The 20,189-nt window shown below is 43.9% G+C and overlaps 1 protein-coding gene across 1 annotated transcript in view; it reads right to left on the reverse strand.

Annotated features, from left to right (window-relative positions):
- The window catches only part of LOC138595976 (piezo-type mechanosensitive ion channel component 2-like), a 77,296-nt gene that overhangs the window by 10,296 nt on the left and 46,811 nt on the right, over window positions 1–20,189 (reverse strand). Inside the window, exons 33-42 of the mRNA XM_069667529.1 lie at window positions 14,832–14,952; window positions 13,886–13,978; window positions 13,449–13,615; window positions 12,802–13,328; window positions 9,330–9,557; window positions 9,155–9,256; window positions 8,931–9,087; window positions 8,671–8,853; window positions 6,998–7,166; window positions 2,524–2,623 (exon numbers count right to left, since the gene is read on the reverse strand). Of these exons, the coding sequence (XP_069523630.1) occupies window positions 2,524–2,623; window positions 6,998–7,166; window positions 8,671–8,853; window positions 8,931–9,087; window positions 9,155–9,256; window positions 9,330–9,557; window positions 12,802–13,328; window positions 13,449–13,615; window positions 13,886–13,978; window positions 14,832–14,952 (1,847 nt within the window). The remainder of the gene's footprint in view (window positions 1–2,523; window positions 2,624–6,997; window positions 7,167–8,670; window positions 8,854–8,930; window positions 9,088–9,154; window positions 9,257–9,329; window positions 9,558–12,801; window positions 13,329–13,448; window positions 13,616–13,885; window positions 13,979–14,831; window positions 14,953–20,189) is intronic.

Genomic DNA, 20,189 nt, shown 5'->3' on the forward strand with positions numbered 1-20,189 from the left:
GTAAAGCCTGCACTGATGTTAGATGATGTCATACACAGATTTGCATATCTGTGACATCATCATTTGATACGTGGAGGTATTATATGTCTATAGCTTTATGCAGTAGGTAAAAACAAAGCTTAACTTCAAGGAATAAAGACTGCAGAGCTAAAATAACTTAGCCACATCTTGTTTAATAACCAGTTCATATCTTGTTTAATAACCAGTTCATATGTCGTTTAATAACCAGTTCATATGTCCTTTAATAATCAGTTCATATGTCGTTTAATAACCAGTTCATATCTTGTTTAATAACCAGTTCATATGTCGTTTAATAACCAGTTCATATCTTGTTTAATAACCAGTTCATATGTCGTTTAATAACCAGTTCATATCTCGTTTAATAACCAGTTCATATATAGTTTAATAACCAGTTCATATCTCGTTTAATAACCAGTTCATATGTCGTTTAATAACCAGTTCATATCTCGTTTAATAACCAGTTCATATGTCGTTTAATAACCAGTTCATATGTCCTTTAATAACCAGTTCATATCTGGTTTAATAACCCATTCATATGTCCTTTAATAACCAGTTCATATCTGGTTTAATAACCCATTCATATGTCATTTAATAACCAGTTCATATCTCGTTTAATAACCCGTTCATATGTCGTTTAATAACCAGTTCATGTCGTTTAATAACCAGTTCATATCTCGTTTGATAACCAGTTCATATGTCCTTTAATAACCAGTTCATATCTTGTTTAATAACCAGTTCATATGTCGTTTAATAACCAGTTGATGTCCTTAAATAACCAGTTCATATGTCCTTTAATAACCAGTTCATATCTGGTTTAATAACCCATTCATATCTCATTTAATAACCCATTCATATCTCGTTTAATAACCCGTTCATATGTCGTTTAATAACCAGTTCATGTCGTTTAATAACCAGTTCATATCTCGTTTGATAACCAGTTCATATGTCCTTTAATAACCAGTTAATATCTCGTTTAATAACCCGTTCATATGTCGTTTAATAACCAGTTCATATGTCCTTTAATAACCAGTTCATATCTTGTTTAATAACCAGTTCATATGTCCTTTAATAACCAGTTAATCTCGTTTAATAACCAGTTCATATGTCCTTTAATAATCAGTTCATATCTTGTTTAATAACCAGTTCATATCTCGTTTAATAACCAGTTCATATGTAGTTTAATAACCAGTTCATATCTCGTTTAATAACCAGTTCATATGTCCTTTAATAATCAGTTCATATGTCATTTAATAACCAGTTCATATCTTGTTTAATAACCAGTTCATATGTCGTTTAATAACCAGTTCATATGTCGTTTAATAACCAGTTCATATCTCGTTTAATAACCAGTTCATATATAGTTTAATAACCAGTTCATATCTCGTTTAATAACCAGTTCATATGTCCTTTAATAATCAGTTCATATGTCGTTTAATAACCAGTTCATATGTCGTTTAATAACCAGTTCATATGTCGTTTAATAACCAGTTCATATCTCGTTTAATAACCAGTTCATATGTAGTTTAATAACCAGTTCATATCTCGTTTAATAACCAGTTCATATGTCCTTTAATAATCAGTTCATATCTCGTTTAATAACCAGTTCATATGTCGTTTAATAACCGGCTCATATGTCCTTTAATAACCAGTTCACATGTCCTTTAATAAACAGTTAATATCTCGTTTAATAACCAGTTCATTTCTTGTTTAATAACCAGTTTATAAGTCCTTTACTAACCAGTTCATATCTTGTTTAATAACCCGTTCATATCTTGTTTAATAACCCGTTCATATGTCGTTTAATAACCAGCTCATATGTCCTTTAATAACCAGTTCACATGTCCTTTAATAAACAGTTAATATCTCGTTTAATAACCAGTTCATATCTTGTTTAATAACCAGTTTATAAGTCCTTTACTAACCAGTTAATATCTTGTTTAATAACCAGTTCATATCTTGTTTAATAACCAGTTTATAAGTCCTTTACTAACCAGTTCATCTCTTGTTTAATAACCCGTTCATATCTTGTTTAATAACCCGTTCATATGTCGTTTAATAACCAGCTCATATGTCCTTTAATAACCAGTTCACATGTCCTTTAATAAACAGTTAATATCTCGTTTAATAACCAGTTCATATCTTGTTTAATAACCAGTTTATAAGTCCTTTACTAACCAGTTCATATGTCGTTTAATAACCAGTTCATATCTTGTTTAATAACCAGTTTATAAGTCCTTTACTAACCAGTTAATATCTTGTTTAATAACCCGTTCATTTCTCGTTTAATAACCCGTTTATATCTCGTTTAATATCTCGTTTAATAACCCGTTCATATCTCGTTTAATAACCCGTTCATATGTCATTTGATAACCTTTACATTTAATAATCTTGGAGAAATTTCTGTTTTATTAACTCTTCGTTGTCTTAAATTGTGAATGATGTCTGTAATTGTGAATGATGTTTGGTGAGACTGGATGTTGATTAGCATCTGTGTTAGCTTACCTGCTAAAAGAGAACTCCTTGGCTCTGATGGAAACTTCTCGGAGTTTCTCCAGCAGCCGATGGAACCGACTGGGTTGCTGAGCTCTGGAGCTCACACTGCCTGAAACACATGAAGAAGCAGCACTAAGATCTAACAGGACGAGTACAGAGAGAACTCCTCTGTCTGAAGCAGGAAGTAGATCATTTGAAACTCGCACAAGTGCTGTGGTGGACTCTAAATCCTGACTGAAAGTCCTCAAATAAACTGTTGTTATGAAGAAAGTCACATAATTGATTAGTGACTGCTTTCTCAAGGATCTTTGAGGTAAAAGGAAGGTTAGATATAGGTCTATAGTTAGCTAAGGTGCCTGAATCTAGGGTAGGCTTTTTAAGAAGTGGCTTAATTACAGCTAGTTTAAAAGACTGTGGTACATAGCCCGTCGATAAAGACATATTGATCATATCTAGTAAAGAAGTGCTATTTGAAGTTGCAGTAGGTAACATTGTGCAAACTTTTTGTCATATTTGCTCAAACTGTCAGTTTAAACATGCAGTAGTTCATGACAGAGATAATCTGTGAATAAATCATGTTCCTCTGGCTCCTCCTCCTGTTCCTAATGGCATTTGTAAGAACGCAACGCTCCCGAAACACAACAACCAATCAGAGCCGAGCAGTCTCTCAGGCAGCTGTCAATAGGGCTGTCTGAGATAAGCGAGGCCTGCGCAGAATCGATCGCCGCCTGGCCAAGCACATTGCATGACGGTTAGAATGTTGTCCGACTTGCTCTGAAAACCCGACCGAAAACCGCTCTGGTTTGAGTGAAGCACCTATTGGCTGAAAAAAGCTTTGACACCTCCGACAAGGAAGTGATGAGACTTCTGTCTGATTCATCATTATTCATTAAAAACTTCATGAAGTGTCAGACAGACACCAAACGCTTTCATCAAAGTACTGTGGTTCACAATGTCATGCTTTACTCATTCAACTGAAAAAAAAAAAAAAAAAAGGCATGTGCTGCCTCAGTGGACACACTCCCTCCCAAAGGGTCTGGGAGTGCTCCGTGTACAGGACGGGCCATGAGATTTGGGCCTTCTCTGTAGCGGGCCAGCACTCACCTCTGGGCCTGGGTGCAGCCCCATGTACAGGACGGCTCACAAGGGAGAAAAGAGGGAAAAAATAAATAAATGAATAAAAAAAAAAAAGAAAAAAAAAAAAGAAATATATATATATATATATAAATAAATAAAGGGTGTTTCGGTGTGGGGGGAGCCCTCGCTGACTCCGATGCCCCGGTCCGGCCCCGCCCTCATTGCTGTATAACATTTTGATTAATTATCATAACCCTCATAACACCTAGTTATTCTGTGCCACAACTGCCATACCCCTAACATGTCCAGGATCCTCAACACAAACTGAACCTGTCATACAAACATCCAGCCACACACACACACACACACACACACACACACACACACACACACACACACACACACACACACACCTGAAGTCTAATTTCTACTCCCAGACTGTAATGATATCAACACTTACACTGTCGTAACTTTTCTATACTATTGCTTTATTTTATTTTATTCATTTTTTGGTTTGTCTGTCTGTTTGTGTGTTTTTTCTGTTCAATGTCACTATCCTGTTTGTCATGTTAATCCACAAATAACAAAAAAACCAACAACAAATGAAGACTTTATTCACTTCAGTTTACAGTGAGGAGTTCGTATTATAGATGTTTGACAAGGCGAGTTGCAGTCAGGCTAACGTTAGCTTGTTCTCCATGCGGCTGCTGTTCAGCATTGTTTCTTGGCGGTGTGGCTGAACATATCTCTGAAGTGTCCAGGCAGTGTGACCGTGTCAGACTTCTCCTGATAGTTCTGTGTGCCTGTGCTCTCACGGCTAAATGTTCTCAACCTCAGTGAGTTACTGCTGAGCTGGCTCTGTTTTATCCACAGTCTCTGCTGGTGTGATGTGTCTCTGCTTCGATATTGTTGGTGATGTAGTACAACGGCTGCAGTTGTTGTCATTTCACGTTTTTACCGGTGTGTCCGCCATGTTGTATACCTCGCCTCTTCAGTTGCCGTGGTTACTGGCCTGCACGCGCATGACAGCCTCCTCTGCGGGGAGGGGCTTTGGAGGCAGGACTGAGCACCGCAGAGAGAGAGGGGGAGGGGCCTGGAGGTTGTGATCTTTAAAATTTTGAAGCAAAGTCTGTTCTCTTCTCCGTCTTACCCACTGCAGCTTTAAGGGAAAGACTTCCTGAAGCAGCTTGGTTGAAATTGGGTCTCAGGAAGGTCAATTGGTGAAAAACAGTGTAAACATCAGGTGTGTGAGCAGTTTCCAAAGATACATCTGCACCAGGTAACGGCAGGAGGTTACAGAGTCTCTAATCTTTAGGATTTTGTCCTTAAAGAAGCTCATGAAATCATCACTGCTGAGGCCTATAGGAATACTTGGCTCAGTGGAGCTGTGACTCTCTGTCAGCCTGGCTACAGTGCTGAAAAGGTACCTGGGATTGTTTTTATGTTCTTCTATGAGGGAGGAGTAGTAGAACCTCGAGCATGCCGTAGGGCCTTCCTGTATTTATTAAGACTATTTTGCCAGAGTAAACGAGACTCTTCTGTTTTGGTGGATCGCCACATTCTTTCAAATTTACGCGACATTTGCTTCAAGTTACGAGTTTCTGAGTCATACCATGGAGCTAGCCTCTGTCGTTTAATAATCTTCTTTTTTAAGGGGGCAATCGAGTCTAGAGTACTTCTCAGCAAACCTGCAGGACTATCAACAAACTGATCAAGCTGAGAGGGACTAACATTAGCATCAGAGCTTTCTGTAGGAAACAGATGTGGTAAAGAATTAAAAGCAGCTGGAATTGTTTCCTTAAATTTAGCTACAGTCCTATCAGACAAACATCTTGTGAGTACATGTTTGTTAACTGGAGAGTAGTCGGTTAATAGGACATCGAATGTTACTAAATAGTGATCTGATAAAAGAGGATTTTGTGGGAAGACAATTAAGTTTTCGGTATCAAGGCCATAAGCTAGAACAAGGTGGAGGGTGTGGTTAAAGCGGTGAGTAGGCTGGTTTACACTTTGAGTGAAACCAATAGAGTCCAAAAGGGACATAAATGCCATGCTAAGACTATCATTGTCAACATCTACATGAATACTGAAGTCCCCTACAATAATTATTTTATCTGAACTCAGGACTAAACCTGATAAAAACTCTGAGAATTCAGTTAGAAAATCAGAGTATGCGCCAGGAGGGCGGTATACTATCACAAATAAAACAGGCTGTAAAGTTTTCCAGGCTGGGTGTGAAAAACTCAGAACAAGGCTTTCAAAAGAGCTGAAACTAAGTTTGGGTTGAGGGTTGATTAGAAGACTAGAACTGAAGATAGCTGCCACTCCACCACCTCGACCAGTGTCTCGAGGAGTATGAGTATTAAGATGACTGGGAGGAGTGGATTCATTTAAGCTGACATATTCTTCCTGACACAGCCAAGTCTCAGTTAAAGAGAGTAAATCAATATGATCATCTGATATCAGGTCGTTCACTAATAGAGCTTTAGATGACAGGGATCTGATATTTAACAGACCACATTTAATTCTCATATTTTTTGGCATAACTTTGGTTGTTGCTTTAATTTTTATTAAATTTGTAGATTTACTCCTTTTTTATTTGAGTTTGAATTAACTGTAATAACAGGCCTGGGTTGGGGGGCAGACACAGTCTCTATAACATGAACATTGTGGCTGGGAAACTGCTCACAGGGAAGCTCAGAGGAGTGTGTAGGACTACAGCTCTGCCTCCTGGTCTCAACTCTGGTTTGTCAGGTTTTACGACTAACAAACTTATTACGAGACAAAAGAGCTGCACCATCCAAAGTGGGATGAATGCCGTCTCTTCCGATCAGACCAGGCTTTCCCCAGAATGTCTGCCAGTTATCTATGAAGCCCACATCGTTTGCTGGGCACCACCTCGACAGCCAGCGGTTGAATGATGACATGCGGCTATACATGTCATCACTCGTCAGATTGGGCAGGGGTCCAGAGAAAACTACGGAGTCCGACATCGTCTTTGCAAATGCACACACCGACTCAACATTAATTTTAGTGACTTCCGATTGGTGTAACCGGGAGTCATTAACGCCGACATGAATTACAATCTTATCAAATTTACGATTATCCTTTGTCAGCAGTTTTAAATTGGACTCGATGTCGCCCACTCTGGCCCCAGGAATACATTTCACTATGGCCGCTGGCTTCGCTAACTTCTCGTTTCTGACTATGGAGCTGCCAATAACCAGAGTTGGTTTCTCTGTCAGCTGCAGAAGGATTCAATCTTTAGAAAATCATGTTCCTGTCAGTTTAAAAAGTTTCAGTCACAGTTGAATTTAGATTACATCATATTCTGTTAGTCGTGTTTCTATACAGTATACACCATATACTGTATAGAAACACGACTGAGTTTGTATTTGTATTCTACCTGCAGGAGAGCGCAGCTGGGTGGAGCTAGAGCGCGTTCGCCTCCTGCCACGTTGTCGCAGAGTTTCCGAGGGGTCAGAGGTCACACTGCGGTCTGAAGTGGGCTGCCCCTCGTGGTGACGGAGAGAGTCAGTCTCTGTGGTAACAGTCTGGTCCCACAATCCATGACACTGTGGTGGAGGAGGAGGAGTATTTGAAAGTATTTATAATTATTGTAAATTATTTAAGAATAATTAATAGAATTTAAGAGTACTGTAAAGTACTACGAGTACAGTAAACACCTTCAGAGTCCTGTAAAGTACTACGAGTATAATAAACACCTTCAGAGTCCTGTAAAGTACTAAGAGTACAGATAACACCTTCAGAGTACTGTAAAGTACTACGAGTACAGTAAACACCTTCAGAGTCCTGTAAAGTACTACGAGTACAGTAAACACCTTCAGAGTCCTGTAAAGTACTACGAGTACAGTAAACACCTTCAGAGTACGGTAGAGTACTGTAAACACCTTCAGAGTACTGTAAAGTACTAAGAGTACAGTAAACACCTTCAGAGTACTGTAAAGTACTACGAGTACAGTAAACATCTTCAGAGTCCTGTAAAGTACTACGAGTACAGTAAACACCTTCAGAGTACTATAAAGTACTATGAGTACAGATAACACCTTCAGAGTACTGTAAAGTACTACGAGTACAGTAAACACCTTCAGAGTCCTGTAAAGTACTACGAGTACAGTAAACACCTTCAGAGTACGGTAGAGTACAGTAAACACCTTCAGAGTACTGTAAAGTACTACGAGTACAGTAAACACCTTCAGAGTCCTGTAAAGTACTACGAGTACAGTAAACACCTTCAGAGTACGGTAGAGTACTGTAAACACCTTCAGAGTACTGTAAAGTACTAAGAGTACAGTAAACACCTTCAGAGTATTGTAAAGTACTACGAGTACAGTAAACACCTTCAGAGTCCTGTAAAGTACTACGAGTACAGTAAACACCTTCAGAGTCCTGTAAAGTACTACGAGTACAGTAAACACCTTCAGAGTACTGTAAAGTACTACGAGTACAGATAACACCTTCAGAGTACGGTAGAGTACTGTAAACACCTTCAGAGTACTGTAAAGTACTACGAGTACAGATAACACCTTCAGAGTACTGTAAAGTACTACGAGTACAGTAAACACCTTCAGAGTACTGTAAAGTACTACGAGTACAGATAACACCTTCAGAGTACTGTAAAGTACTACGAGTACAGTAAACACCTTCAGAGTACTGTAAAGTACTACGAGTACAGTAAACACCTTCAGAGTACTGTAAAGTACTACGAGTACAGTAAACACCTTCAGAGTCCTGTAAAGTACTACGAGTACAGTAAACACCTTCAGAGTACGGTAGAGTACAGTAAACACCTTCAGAGTACTGTAAAGTACTACGAGTACAGTAAACACCTTCAGAGTCCTGTAAAGTACTACGAGTACAGTAAACACCTTCAGAGTACGGTAGAGTACAGTAAACACCTTCAGAGTACTGTAAAGTACTACGAGTACAGTAAACACCTTCAGAGTACGGTAGAGTACAGTAAACACCTTCAGAGTACTGTAAAGTACTATGAGTACAGTAAACACCTTCAGAGTACTGTAAAGTACTGTAAAGGGTATGGTAACTCCGGGTGTGGACCTTGAGGATGGCGCGGTGGTAGAACAGGGCGAGCAGCTGCAGCAGGTCGTACAGGACGTAGCCCTCCTTCTTCTCCACCCCCAGGATGTTGGGGGGGTGGAAGGGTTTGGAACGGTCCAGTTCCAGCTTTTGGTTGAAGGGAAAGAAACCGAACTGGAAGAAGTACTTAATGACGATGGTGACCTGAGGACAGCCAGAGAACAGGATGTAAGACCTGCTGATGAAGAAGAATGACATCACAGCAGCAGAGCGGCAGGCACCTCGGTGTAGATGATGGCCGTCATCCAGAAGGTCTTACTGGGCCGAGGGACGGACAGCGTCGCCCACAGGAACACCAGCACAGGAAGCACAAGCGTCAGGCAGCTGGCAGACACCATGTGATTCAGCACGATGACCAGGTAACACACCGTCTCTGACCTGTGGGAGGGACATCTCAGTATCTAAGTAGCACCTACACATCTGTTATCTGAGAAGCACACTTTACCTGGCCGCCAGGATGCTGTAGAGGGCATAGCCCAGCTGGAGAAGCTGGTGTTGGTTACCGTAGAAATGGTCTGATGTCTCCAACTCTTGGTCGTAGAACGTCCTGAAAGAGGAAGCAGACGGTGAACATCCACAGGTTACAGGTGAGTGTTCTCTGAGACTCATCTGTGACTCACCTGTTCCTTAGCAGCTCACTGGCTGTCAGCTCCTGAGTGCGAGAGGCTGAGTCAGACAGGAAGTCACTCCTCTCCCCTCCCCCCCTGTTGTGATTCTCCTCCTCATGCAGGTCCGGACCCAGAGCGAGGCTGTAAGAGGGGGGGAGGAGGTGGGAGGAGGGGGAGGAGGTGCTCGTAAAGGTGTGAGGCAGCTGTGTGTCAACAGGAAGCTGGTTTGAATCTGCAACGCTGCTCAAACAGACAAAAATAAGTACTTAACACCACAGACCTCCATATTACTGAGCTAATGCTAAGCTAATCTTCAATTACCTGCACACAAATAAACGCCTTTTCGCCTTTTTTCGCCTTTTAAAATGCTAATAAGCTAACATCTTTAGCATTACATCAGACCTATCAAATCAGAAAGACTCCTCAGAGCAAAGCTCCACCAGAGACTGATGAATGTTATCATCCTTAATTATGAGTATTGTACATGTAGTCGTGTGTGTGTGTATCTAATCAGATTACTCTGAACTCACGGTTGTATAAATATAAATATAGTGACAGTATATGTATATATATATATATATATATATATGTACATATACACAGTACTGTGCAAAGGTTTCAGGCAGGTGTGACAAAATGCTGTAAACTAAGAATGCTTTCAAACATGGAAGTGTTCATAGTTTATTTCCATCAATGAACAAAATGCAGTGAATGAACAGAAGAGAAATTTAAATCAGATCAATATCTGGTGTGACCACCCTTTGCCTTCTAAACAGCATCAGTTCTTCTCGGTACACTTGCACACAGTTTCTGAAGGAACTCGGCTGGTAGGTTGTTCCAAACATGTTGGAGAACTAACCACAGATCTTCTGTGGATGTAGGCTTCCTCAGATCCTTCTGTCTCTTCATGTCATCCCAGACAGACTCCATGATGTTGAGATCAGGGCTCTGTGGGGGCCATACCATCACTTCCAGGACTTCTTGTTCTTCTTCACCCTGAAGATAGTTCTTAATGACACTGGCTGCATGTTTGGGGTCGTTGTCCTGCTGCAGAATACATGTGGGGCCAATCATACGCCTCCCTGATGGTATTGCATGATGGATAAGTATCTGCCTGTATTTCTCAGCATTGAGGACACCATTAATCCTGACCAAATTTCCGACTCCATTTGCAGAAATGCAGCCCCAAACTTGAAGGAACCTCCAGCATGCTTCACTGCTGCCTGCAGACACTCATTATCGCAGCGCTCTCCAGCCCTTCGGCGAACAAACTGCCTTCTGCTACAGCCAAATATTTCACATTCTGACTCATCAGTCCAGAGCACCTGCTGCCATTTCTCTGCAGCCCAGTTCCTATGTGTTCGTGCATCGTTGAGTGGCTTGGCCTTGTTTCCATGTCGGAGGCTTTTTGGCTGCAGCTCTTCCATGAAGACCACTTGTGGCCAGTCTTCTCCGGACAGTAGATGGGTGTACCTGGGTCCCACTGGTTTCTGCCAGTTCTGAGCTTATGGCACTGCTGGACATCTTCCCATTTGGAAGGGAAATAAGCTCGATGTGTTTTTCACCTGCTGCACTAAGTTTCCTCGGCCGACCACTGCGTCTACGATCCTCAACGTCGCCCGTTTCTTTGTGCTTCTTCCAAAGAGCTTGAACAGCACATCTTGAAACCCCAGTGTGCTTTGAAATCTTTGTCTAGCAGAGACCTTGCTGATGCAGTATAACTACCTTGTGTCTTGGTGCTGTGCTCAGTCTTGCCATGGTGTCTGACCTGTGACATGAAACTGTCTTCCACAGCCTCACCTTGGTAGCAGAGTTTGGCTGTTCCTCAGCCAGTTTTAAGCCTCCTACACAGCTGTTTCTGTTTCACTTAATGACTGTGTTTCAACCTACATGTGACACTGATGATCATTAGCACCTGTCTGGTATCATTGGTTGATCATGCACCTGACTATAATGTGCAGGTGTACCTGTAAGAACTGCTGCTGGTTTGAAAGCAAAGCGTAGTAACACCAGATATTGTTTTGATTTAGGTTTCTCTTTTGTTCGCTCACTGATCGTTTTGTACACTGAACAAAAATATAAACGCGACACTTTTGTTTTTGCTCCCATTTTTCATGAGCTGAACTCAAAGATCGAAGACTTTTTCTATGAACATAAAATCAAAATCTGTGTTAGTGAGCACTCCTCCTTTGCAGAGATAATCCATCCACCTCACAGGTGTGGCATATCAGGATGCTGATTAGACAGCATGATTACTGCACAGGTGTGCCTTAGGCTGGCCACAATAAAAGGCCACTCTAAAATGTGCAGTTTTATCACACAGCACGATGCCTCAGATGCCGCAAGTTTTGAGGGGCCGTGCAATCAGCATGCTGACTGCAGGAATGTCCACCAGAGCTGTTGCCCGTGAATTGAATGTTCATTTCTTTACCATGAGCCGTCTCCAAAGGCGTTTCAGAGAATTTTGTCTGAGACCAGCCACCCAGACAGCTGCTGCAACAATCGGTTTGCATAACCAAAGAATATCTGCACAAACTGTCAGAACCGACTTGAGTGGGCAAAATCTCACATTCGACGGCGTCTGGCACTTTGGAGAGGTGTTCTCTTCACGGATGAATCCCGGGTTTCACTGTACAGGGCAGATGGCAGACAGCGTGTATGGCGTCGTGTGGGTGAGCGGTTTCCTGAGTGGCCCATGGTGGCGGTGGGGTTATGGTATGGGCAGGCGTATGTTATGGACAACGAACACAGGTGCATTTTATTGATGGCATTTTGAATGCACAGAGAAACCGTGACGAGATCCTGAGGCCCATTGTTGTGCCATTCATCCACGACCATCACCTCATGTTGCAGCATGATAATGCACGGCCCCATGTTGGAAGGATCTGTACACAATACCTGGAAGCTGAAAACATCCCAGTTCTTGCATGGCCAGCATACTCACCGGACATGTCACCCACTGAGCGTGTTTGGGATGCTCTGGATCGGCGTATATGACAGCGTGTTCCAGTTCCTGCCAACATCCAGCAGCTTGGCAGCCAGTGAAGAGGAGTGGACCAACATCCACAGGCCACAATCAACAACCTGATCAACTCTATGTGAAGGAGATGTGTTGCACTGCGTGAGGCAAATGGTGGTCACACCAGATACTGACTGGTTTTCTGACCCCCCCGGACCCCCCCAATACAGTAAAACTGCACATTTTAGAGTGGCCTTTTATTGTGACCAGCCTAAGGCACACCTGTGCACTAACCATGCTGCCTAATCAGCATCTTGATATGCCACACCTGTGTGTATATCTCTGAAAGCCTTCTTAGTTTACAGCATTTTTTCACACCTGCCTATAAACTTTAGCACAGTACTGTATATGTATATATACTCATATACATATATAGTACTATTTGTACATATACATAGTATATTTATCCATAAATACATGATGTGAGATGTATTGGTTATTTTGATGGTCTTCATTTGGACCAACCTGTGAGTCCGACTGATCGCTTCTCCTTCTGACGACGACAAAGAGGATGAAGATTGGACCCTCTTCATCTTGGTCAATTTGGGTCGCCATCTCTGACTGGTTTTAGCCACAAGGCATTCTGGGTAATCTTTTCCTTGAACCTCCACTGTTCGGTCGCCCTCTGCTCTTTCTTTTCTGACTGTTGGGAATCGAGCCTCTGCTGCCTTTGAGGTTTCTTCTGCTGGATCGTCTTCTACTGGTTCTGATTCTGGGTCTTGGTCTGGGTCTGGTTTGGCTTCAGGTAGAACTCCTTCTGGAACATTTCCTGGATTAGTTTTACAGGGACAATCTCTTTCTGACACTAGGTGTGGTTCTGGGCCATCTGTATCAGGACTCAGTACTTTCTCTTCCTCCTCTTCCCTGCCTCTCTCTGCTGAGGTCTGCCCCTCAGCCTCATAGGTACTGTAGTCCAAACTGGACTCTCTGGAGGTTTGCATCATCTGTTCTTGGTAGTAAATGTGGATCGCCTCTCTGGTGGGAACATTACCCTGAACAAACAGACAAATAAAAAACAAACCAACACCATGAAACCAGAAAACACCACCTCCATCTTTGTTGTCATTTCTACACGCCACCCTGCTGTGCTGCCTGTAGGCCTGACTGTGTACCTGCTTGACCTGCTGCATCAGCATGCAGCGCTCGATGCGGAGGACCGTGGAGATGTCGATGTGTTCCTGACACATACTGCTGAGCCAGGCAGTCATTGAGTCCAGCAGAGCTGACAGCAGAACCCAACAGAACCGCAATGTGTTGGATAACCGACGCAGCACCGTATCTGAAACTCACAATGTCACCTGACATTAGACATCCCTATCTTGTACCAACATTTTCACTGGATAGTCAAGGTTCATTATTTTATCGAACATCAATCATTTAGAATCTTCTTGTTGAGTCTGAAATTGTTGAAAACCCTCAAAGAACCTGTTCACGTTCAACTTCAGTCAGGATAACAAGCTGTGACTCCTCATTACAAAAACACTGCTACAGAGGAGTTACAGAGCAGAGCATCTCCCCTCACAAAGGATCTTTGGTTAAGTCCTCCTACCTGGTCCCTCCTCTTTCACCTCCCCCTGCTCCTCTGGGTCCTCCTCCTCTGGGTTTTCCTCCGGCTCCTCTGTAACTTCTATGACTCCAGCAGCTGCAGAGGGAGGGGGGGTCACAGTACGCTGGTTCAGGTTAAAGCCGTACGCAGAAGACTCACTACTCTACAGCTCTTATCTCTGATTACATGAACCCTGGACTCACTGTTTGACTTCCTGTAGTCACACCAAGAAAGGTTTGTATGTAAAGTAGGTTTAATGTCATTTATAGAAACCGTACATACCTTATTCACCATGTGAAGTCACAGGAAGCTGGAACTGCGTTATCTCTGAGAGTTACACCTCTGAAGAACCTTTTGAACTAGTTCTTCACTCTGTAAAGATGTTTCATACGAGCTCTCTCTTCCTGTTCTGTTTGTTGGTTTTACTGCTGTTGCTGTGAATCTATAGAATCCTTTTTTCTTTATTCACTACAAAGTGTCCAACAGACACGTCCATGTTAAGTCAGCCTGTATAAGATGTGAACATGTGAAGAAAGGCAGATGGCCTCCATGTTTAATGTTGGAGTGAAACAACACTAAAGGACACAGGATCCATCTGAGTGGTGGCAGCTTGCTGTAAGCCTGCGTATGACACTGTAAGATATGTAAAAGACTTTGAACAGGAGATCCTTCCTGTGACATGTTGGGAAGATAGTCGACGACTGTCAAGAAAACCTTCAGCTTTTCATTCTGAATGAGGCACTAACAACGGGCCGACAGGGGCCCCAAAGGCTGAGCACTGAGGCTTCACATACGAATGTCTGATATCCTGGTACGCTGTGGTGTTTCCATGGTTACAGCATCATGTGATTCACATTCGATTGAAAGAGTTTGATTGGGACAGAACAGAACTCTGACCCTGCACTGATAGAAGCAACACACAGTTAGATGCACCCCTCCTCTCCCTCACCTCCTCTGGTCTCCTCCTTCCTGCTCCTTTGATCAGAGGAGGTCGTCTGCCAGAGTTTCTTTTGGTTGATGCGCGCTCTCATTGCTGTTCTGGAGTCTGTTATCCAGGCGTGATAGACAAACTGACAAACACAGACAAAGATAACATCACATGATCAGTGGGACTCATCAAACATTTTAACATCTCAAAAACGTGCCAGGATTAAGTTAACAACATTGCAAACTCCCTGAAATAAAGGAGGTCTGAACCAACCCACTTTTAAACCATATTATCTGGCTGGTCAATCTCGTCATATCTTAACAGCGAGACAGTGTCTCCCCCTGGTTGGATCCTACTGGAAAAGAATATAACGCATCCTACTCCTTTATATGTAATCCTCTTTAGTGACACTGTAACAAACCTCCAAGCTGTCACGACAAACCAGGTCGCACATTCACACAGGTGCCCAGAACACCTTGTTAAAGAGCACCCCTCTGTGGAACAATCCTCTGGTCCCTAAAGTCATTAGAGATAGAATCATTGATTATTGAATTAAAGGGAATTAAAGGGATCAGGGACCTATGTAACGATAATGTTTTTGCAGATTTTAAATTTCTTAGGGAAATATTTGACATACTTTTATTTTTATAAAATACTTCCAAATAAGGAACTGGCTCAAAAAGAAAAGCCCCAGTTTCCCTCGTATCGGGGCAACACTAATAGAGAACCTGCTTAGTACGACCAAATCACCGACAGGCCTCATATCGAAGATGTACGCATTGCTAAGTAATGAAGTGAAAGGTGACAGGACGGTCCCACTCAAGAATAACAAGACATCGAGTATGAAGACACAGAGGACTCAAAAAACTTTAACTAAAACAAAACATAGATTAATCCAGTTTTATATGTTCCATAGAATATTTTATACACCATACAGGCTATATCAATTCAGCCACGAGACATCCCCCTGAGAGAGAGGGGGAGAGAGAGAGAGACAGAGGGAGGGAGGGAGGGAGAGAGGGAGAGAGAGAGAGAGAGACAGAGAGAGGGAGGGAGGGAGAGAGACAGAGAGAGGGGGAGAGAGGGAGAGAGAGACAGAGAGAGGGGGAGAGAGGGAGAGAGAGACAGAGAGAGGGGGAGAGAGAGAGAGACAGAGAGAGGGAGGGAGGGAGAGAGGGGGAGAGAGGGAGAGAGAGTGGGAGAGAGAGAGAGACAGAGGAAGGGAGGGAGAGGGAGAGAGATTTTTGATTTTTAAAAGTAATATTTATTCTAATTAATCTTTTGAAACATTTACAAAAATTCTGCCATTTTTTTAAGAACCTGATGAACCCGTCAACAGATGAATAAATACACACTCAGATGTTCACATCAACTCAGGTGAGAAAATAAGCTGGTTCTGTTCTACAGAGCACAAGATGTTTCCATGAGCCCAGATCTGGATGAACTGATCCAGATCCTGCATCTCTCTGTAAAATCTAAAATCGATGGAGATTCGGGCTTTAACCATTCGGGAGAAAAGCAGACACAGATCAATATTTGTCAACTCGTCAATTTTTTTCTTCCTGCTCACATAAACGGCCATCTTTGCCTGTCCAATGAGAAAGTTTAAAAGCTGGCTCTTGTGCTTTGTAGTTTTCTTGTACTTAAAACCCAAAATAAAAACCTGTTTGTTAAAAAACTCTCCAAACTTTAAAACCAGTGAGTCCAGCAAAGAGAAAAGAGGCGACAGGCGACAACAGTCATTGTAACAGTGAAACACCGTCTCTGTTCCAGGACAGAAAGGACACGTGTCCCTCTCTGCCTGGTTGATCACACACAGGAAAGAGTTCACTGCTAAGATCCCGTGTAGCACTCTCCACTGAAGGTCTGCCACCTTCTTAGTCAGAGGAGCTTTGTACAGACTCCTCCACGCAGGTTTTCCATCACCTCTCAGGTTCAGGTGGCGTCTCCACGGCGTGTCCACACGCTGCTTCAGTTTGTCTTTGTGGAGACACCAGACCATCAGTTTGTAGAGAGGTTTGCCCCTCGCTTCCTCCAGGTTTAACCCCGGGCGCTGCTCTGAGTCCACACACAGACCGATCTCTGGGAAGGGGTCGTCACTGTGAGGAGTCACCAGACCCCGACTGTGATCCTCCAGCAGGAGACGCTCGTGTCCGGTGAGGCGGTGCCTCCAGTGCTCCAGGAGCCGGCCAATGGTCCTCACCGATCTGACCCCCAGAGCAGCCGCCAGAGTAGCCGCATCCTCCAGACCAGGCCCAGCAAGATTTATCACAGATCCCAGGGTGAGCAGGTCAGCTCTGATGATCCAGGCGTCCGCCGTGCACCACCGGCTCCTTCAGCAACCAGTGAAGAGAGGCACTTTGGACCGGTCGCTCCTTCACAAGCATTTTCCACACAGTGAAAACTCCTCGATAAAACAGTGGCAGACCCTGAAAGTTCACGCTTTTAAAATCCATTAAAAAGAGAGGCATGTCCAGTTTAAAACCCCCGCACTGCTGCAGGACCAGGTGAGCCAGCGGCCTCCACACCAAGTCTCTGTGTCCGAACAATAGTCTCTGGACAAACTGCAACCGGAAAGCAGCTGCTCTGCTGGCCAGATGAATAAGTCCTTGTCCTCCTTCCTCTTTAGGGAGAAAGAGGACGGCCTGAGGAAGCCAGTGCAGCTTGTCCCAGAAAAAGTTCACGAGAACAGCTTGGACACGACAGAGTAAGTTAGAGGGGGGGTCAACGCAGGCCAGCCTGTGCCACAGAGAGGAGGACACCAGGTTGTTAATGACCAGCGTCCTCCCTCTGTAGGACAAGCCCGGCAGGAGCCACCTCCACTTTTTCAGTCTCCCCTCCACCTTCTCTACAACGTTCTCCCAGTTTTTCATTAAAAACGACTCGTCACCTAAAAACACCCCCAGGTACTTCAACCCTCCCGTTTTCCAGGTGAGCCCCCCCGGCAGAGTTAAGTGGTCTGACAGTTTATTACCCACCATCAGGGCTTCACTTTTACCCCAGTTGACTTTTGCAGATGACATCTTGTGAAAAAAGTCCACATTCTGTTTTAAAATATCAATATCTGTCTGTTTGTTGGTTAAAACCATGATGTCATCTGCATAAGCCGTGACTTTAAAAGTGGAGGGACAGCCTGGGAAGGACACACCTGAGAGCTCTCTCCTGAGCTTGTGAAGCAGAGGCTCAATGGAGAGAGAATACAGCATGCCCGACAGCGAGCAGCCCTGCCTGACCCCCCTCTGGACATTAAAAGGTGCAGCCAGACCGCCATTGATTTTCAGTATACTCGCAATGTCACGGTACAGGACCTGTATCCTGGCTATGAACCCTGGGCTGAACCCAAACGCACTGAGCGTGTGCCACAGGTACTGGTGTTCAACCCGGTCGAAAGCCTTTTCCTGGTCTATAGAAATCAGACCAGTATCCTCAGCCAACGAGCCAGAGACCTCCACAACATGCCGAATCAGAGTGACGTTGTCACTGATGAGCCTGCCGGGCACACAGTAGGTCTGGTCGATGTGGACCACCTCACTCATCACGTCTCTCAGCCTGGACGCCAAAGCCTTGGACAGTATCTTATAGTCCCCACAGAGCAGGGACACAGGCCTCCAGTTCTTCAGCTCCTGTAAGTCTCCCTTTTTAGGCAGCAGGGTTATGATCGCCCTCCTGCAGCTCAGCGGGAGCAGCCCAGTCCTTAAACTGGCCTGAATGACCTCTAACAGGTCTTCACCAATCACGGCCCAGAAGGATTTATAAAAGTCAACCGGGAGACCATCTATCCCCGGTGCTTTCCCATTCTGTAGGCTCATGGCAGCAGCGTACAGCTCATTCAGGGACAGTTCAGAGTCCAGCAGTGTGTTGGACTCCTCCGTCACCTGAGGTAGACCATCATAAAAACGACCAGCCAGCTCTGCGTCCTCCACAAACTCCTTCTGAAACAGCTCCTTGTAGAAGGAGGTGGCGTAGCTCCTGATCGCAGTCACTGTGGATCCACTCTCAGAGCGCAGAGAGTGGATGATCTTCCTCTGACCGTTTCTTTTCTCCAGGCTGAAGAAGAACTGGGAGGGGGCGTCCATCTGAGAGGAGCTCATGAACCTGGACCGAACCAGAGCCCCCTGTGCTGTGATGCCCAGCAGGTTGGCTAGAGCAGCCTTTTTAGCTTTCAGGGCCTCAACGTGCCCCTGATCTCCTGTAGAATCTACCAGACTCTGGAGCTCTACCACCTCAGTCTCCAGGTCACTCAGACAGCGGGCCATGTGCTTGGTGACGTTGCGAGTATACTGTTGACAAAACTGTCTGACCTGGACTTTTCCAAAGTCCCACCAGCGCTGCACTGAGGGAAAAGCAGCCTTGCTGTTTCTGTGCGTCTTCCATAAATAAGTAAAAGCCTCTCTAAAACAATGATCCTTTAAAAGCCCAGTGTTAAAATGCCAGTATGCACTGGTCACCTTCACATTCTGGATAAAAAAGGAGCAGTGAACGAGACAGTGATCAGTAAAACCCACAGGAGAGATAAGACAGGACTTAAAGATGCTAAAATGATGTTTAAAACAGTAAAAGCGATCGAGTCTGGCCAGAGACAGCAGATTATCTCTGCAGTGGCTCCAGCTGTACTGCCTGCTGTCTCTGTTCACACCTCTCCACACATCTTTTAACTCATACGCCTCCACCAGACGCCTGAGCCTGGCCGCTGAGGCTGGGTGAGGCTCCAGGTGATTCCTATCTAAAACTGCATTTTCAGTGCAATTAAAATCCCCCCCCAGGAATAAAAACTCGTCAGCACAACTGTTAAGAACATCACCTAAAACATGTAAAAAACCCATCCTCTCAGAAGCTAAAACCGGAGCATAAACATTCACTAAAACCAGCTTCACATTTTCATATTGCACTTTAACCTTTAGGATATGGCCACACATGATCTCCTCCACGTCCACAGCAGAGAGGGTGAACCTCTGCGAGAACAGCACAGCGACCCCCCCGCTGTTAGACAACTTATGGCTGAGGATCACCTGCCCAGGCCACTCCTTCTTCCAGTCAGCCTCATTGTCACTGTCACTGTGAGTCTCCTGCACAAAGACTATGTCTAAGTGTTTAAAACCCATCAGTTTAAAAAGAGAGGCTCTCTTCACGTCACTTCTTGCTCCATTTATGTTTAAAGACCCAATTTTGATGTCAGCCATGGAGAGGAAGAGACTTAATGAACACACACACAGAGCCAGCACGAGGAGACAGATTCTGGGTTTAGTCATCATCTTCAGTCAGCTGGGCTTTGACTTTGGTCACCATTTTCTTGAGTCTGTACACCTCCTGCTCACTGAAAGCATCTTCTTCCTTTCTCAGACGCACAACAGATTTAACAAACCCTCTGAGATCAGGGAA

The sequence above is a fragment of the Semicossyphus pulcher genome, unplaced genomic scaffold (assembly GCF_022749685.1).
Source record: "Semicossyphus pulcher isolate SPU_LCO1_2020_fin unplaced genomic scaffold, fSemPul1.0.p SCAF_18, whole genome shotgun sequence".
Taxonomy (NCBI): domain Eukaryota; kingdom Metazoa; phylum Chordata; class Actinopteri; order Labriformes; family Labridae; genus Semicossyphus; species Semicossyphus pulcher.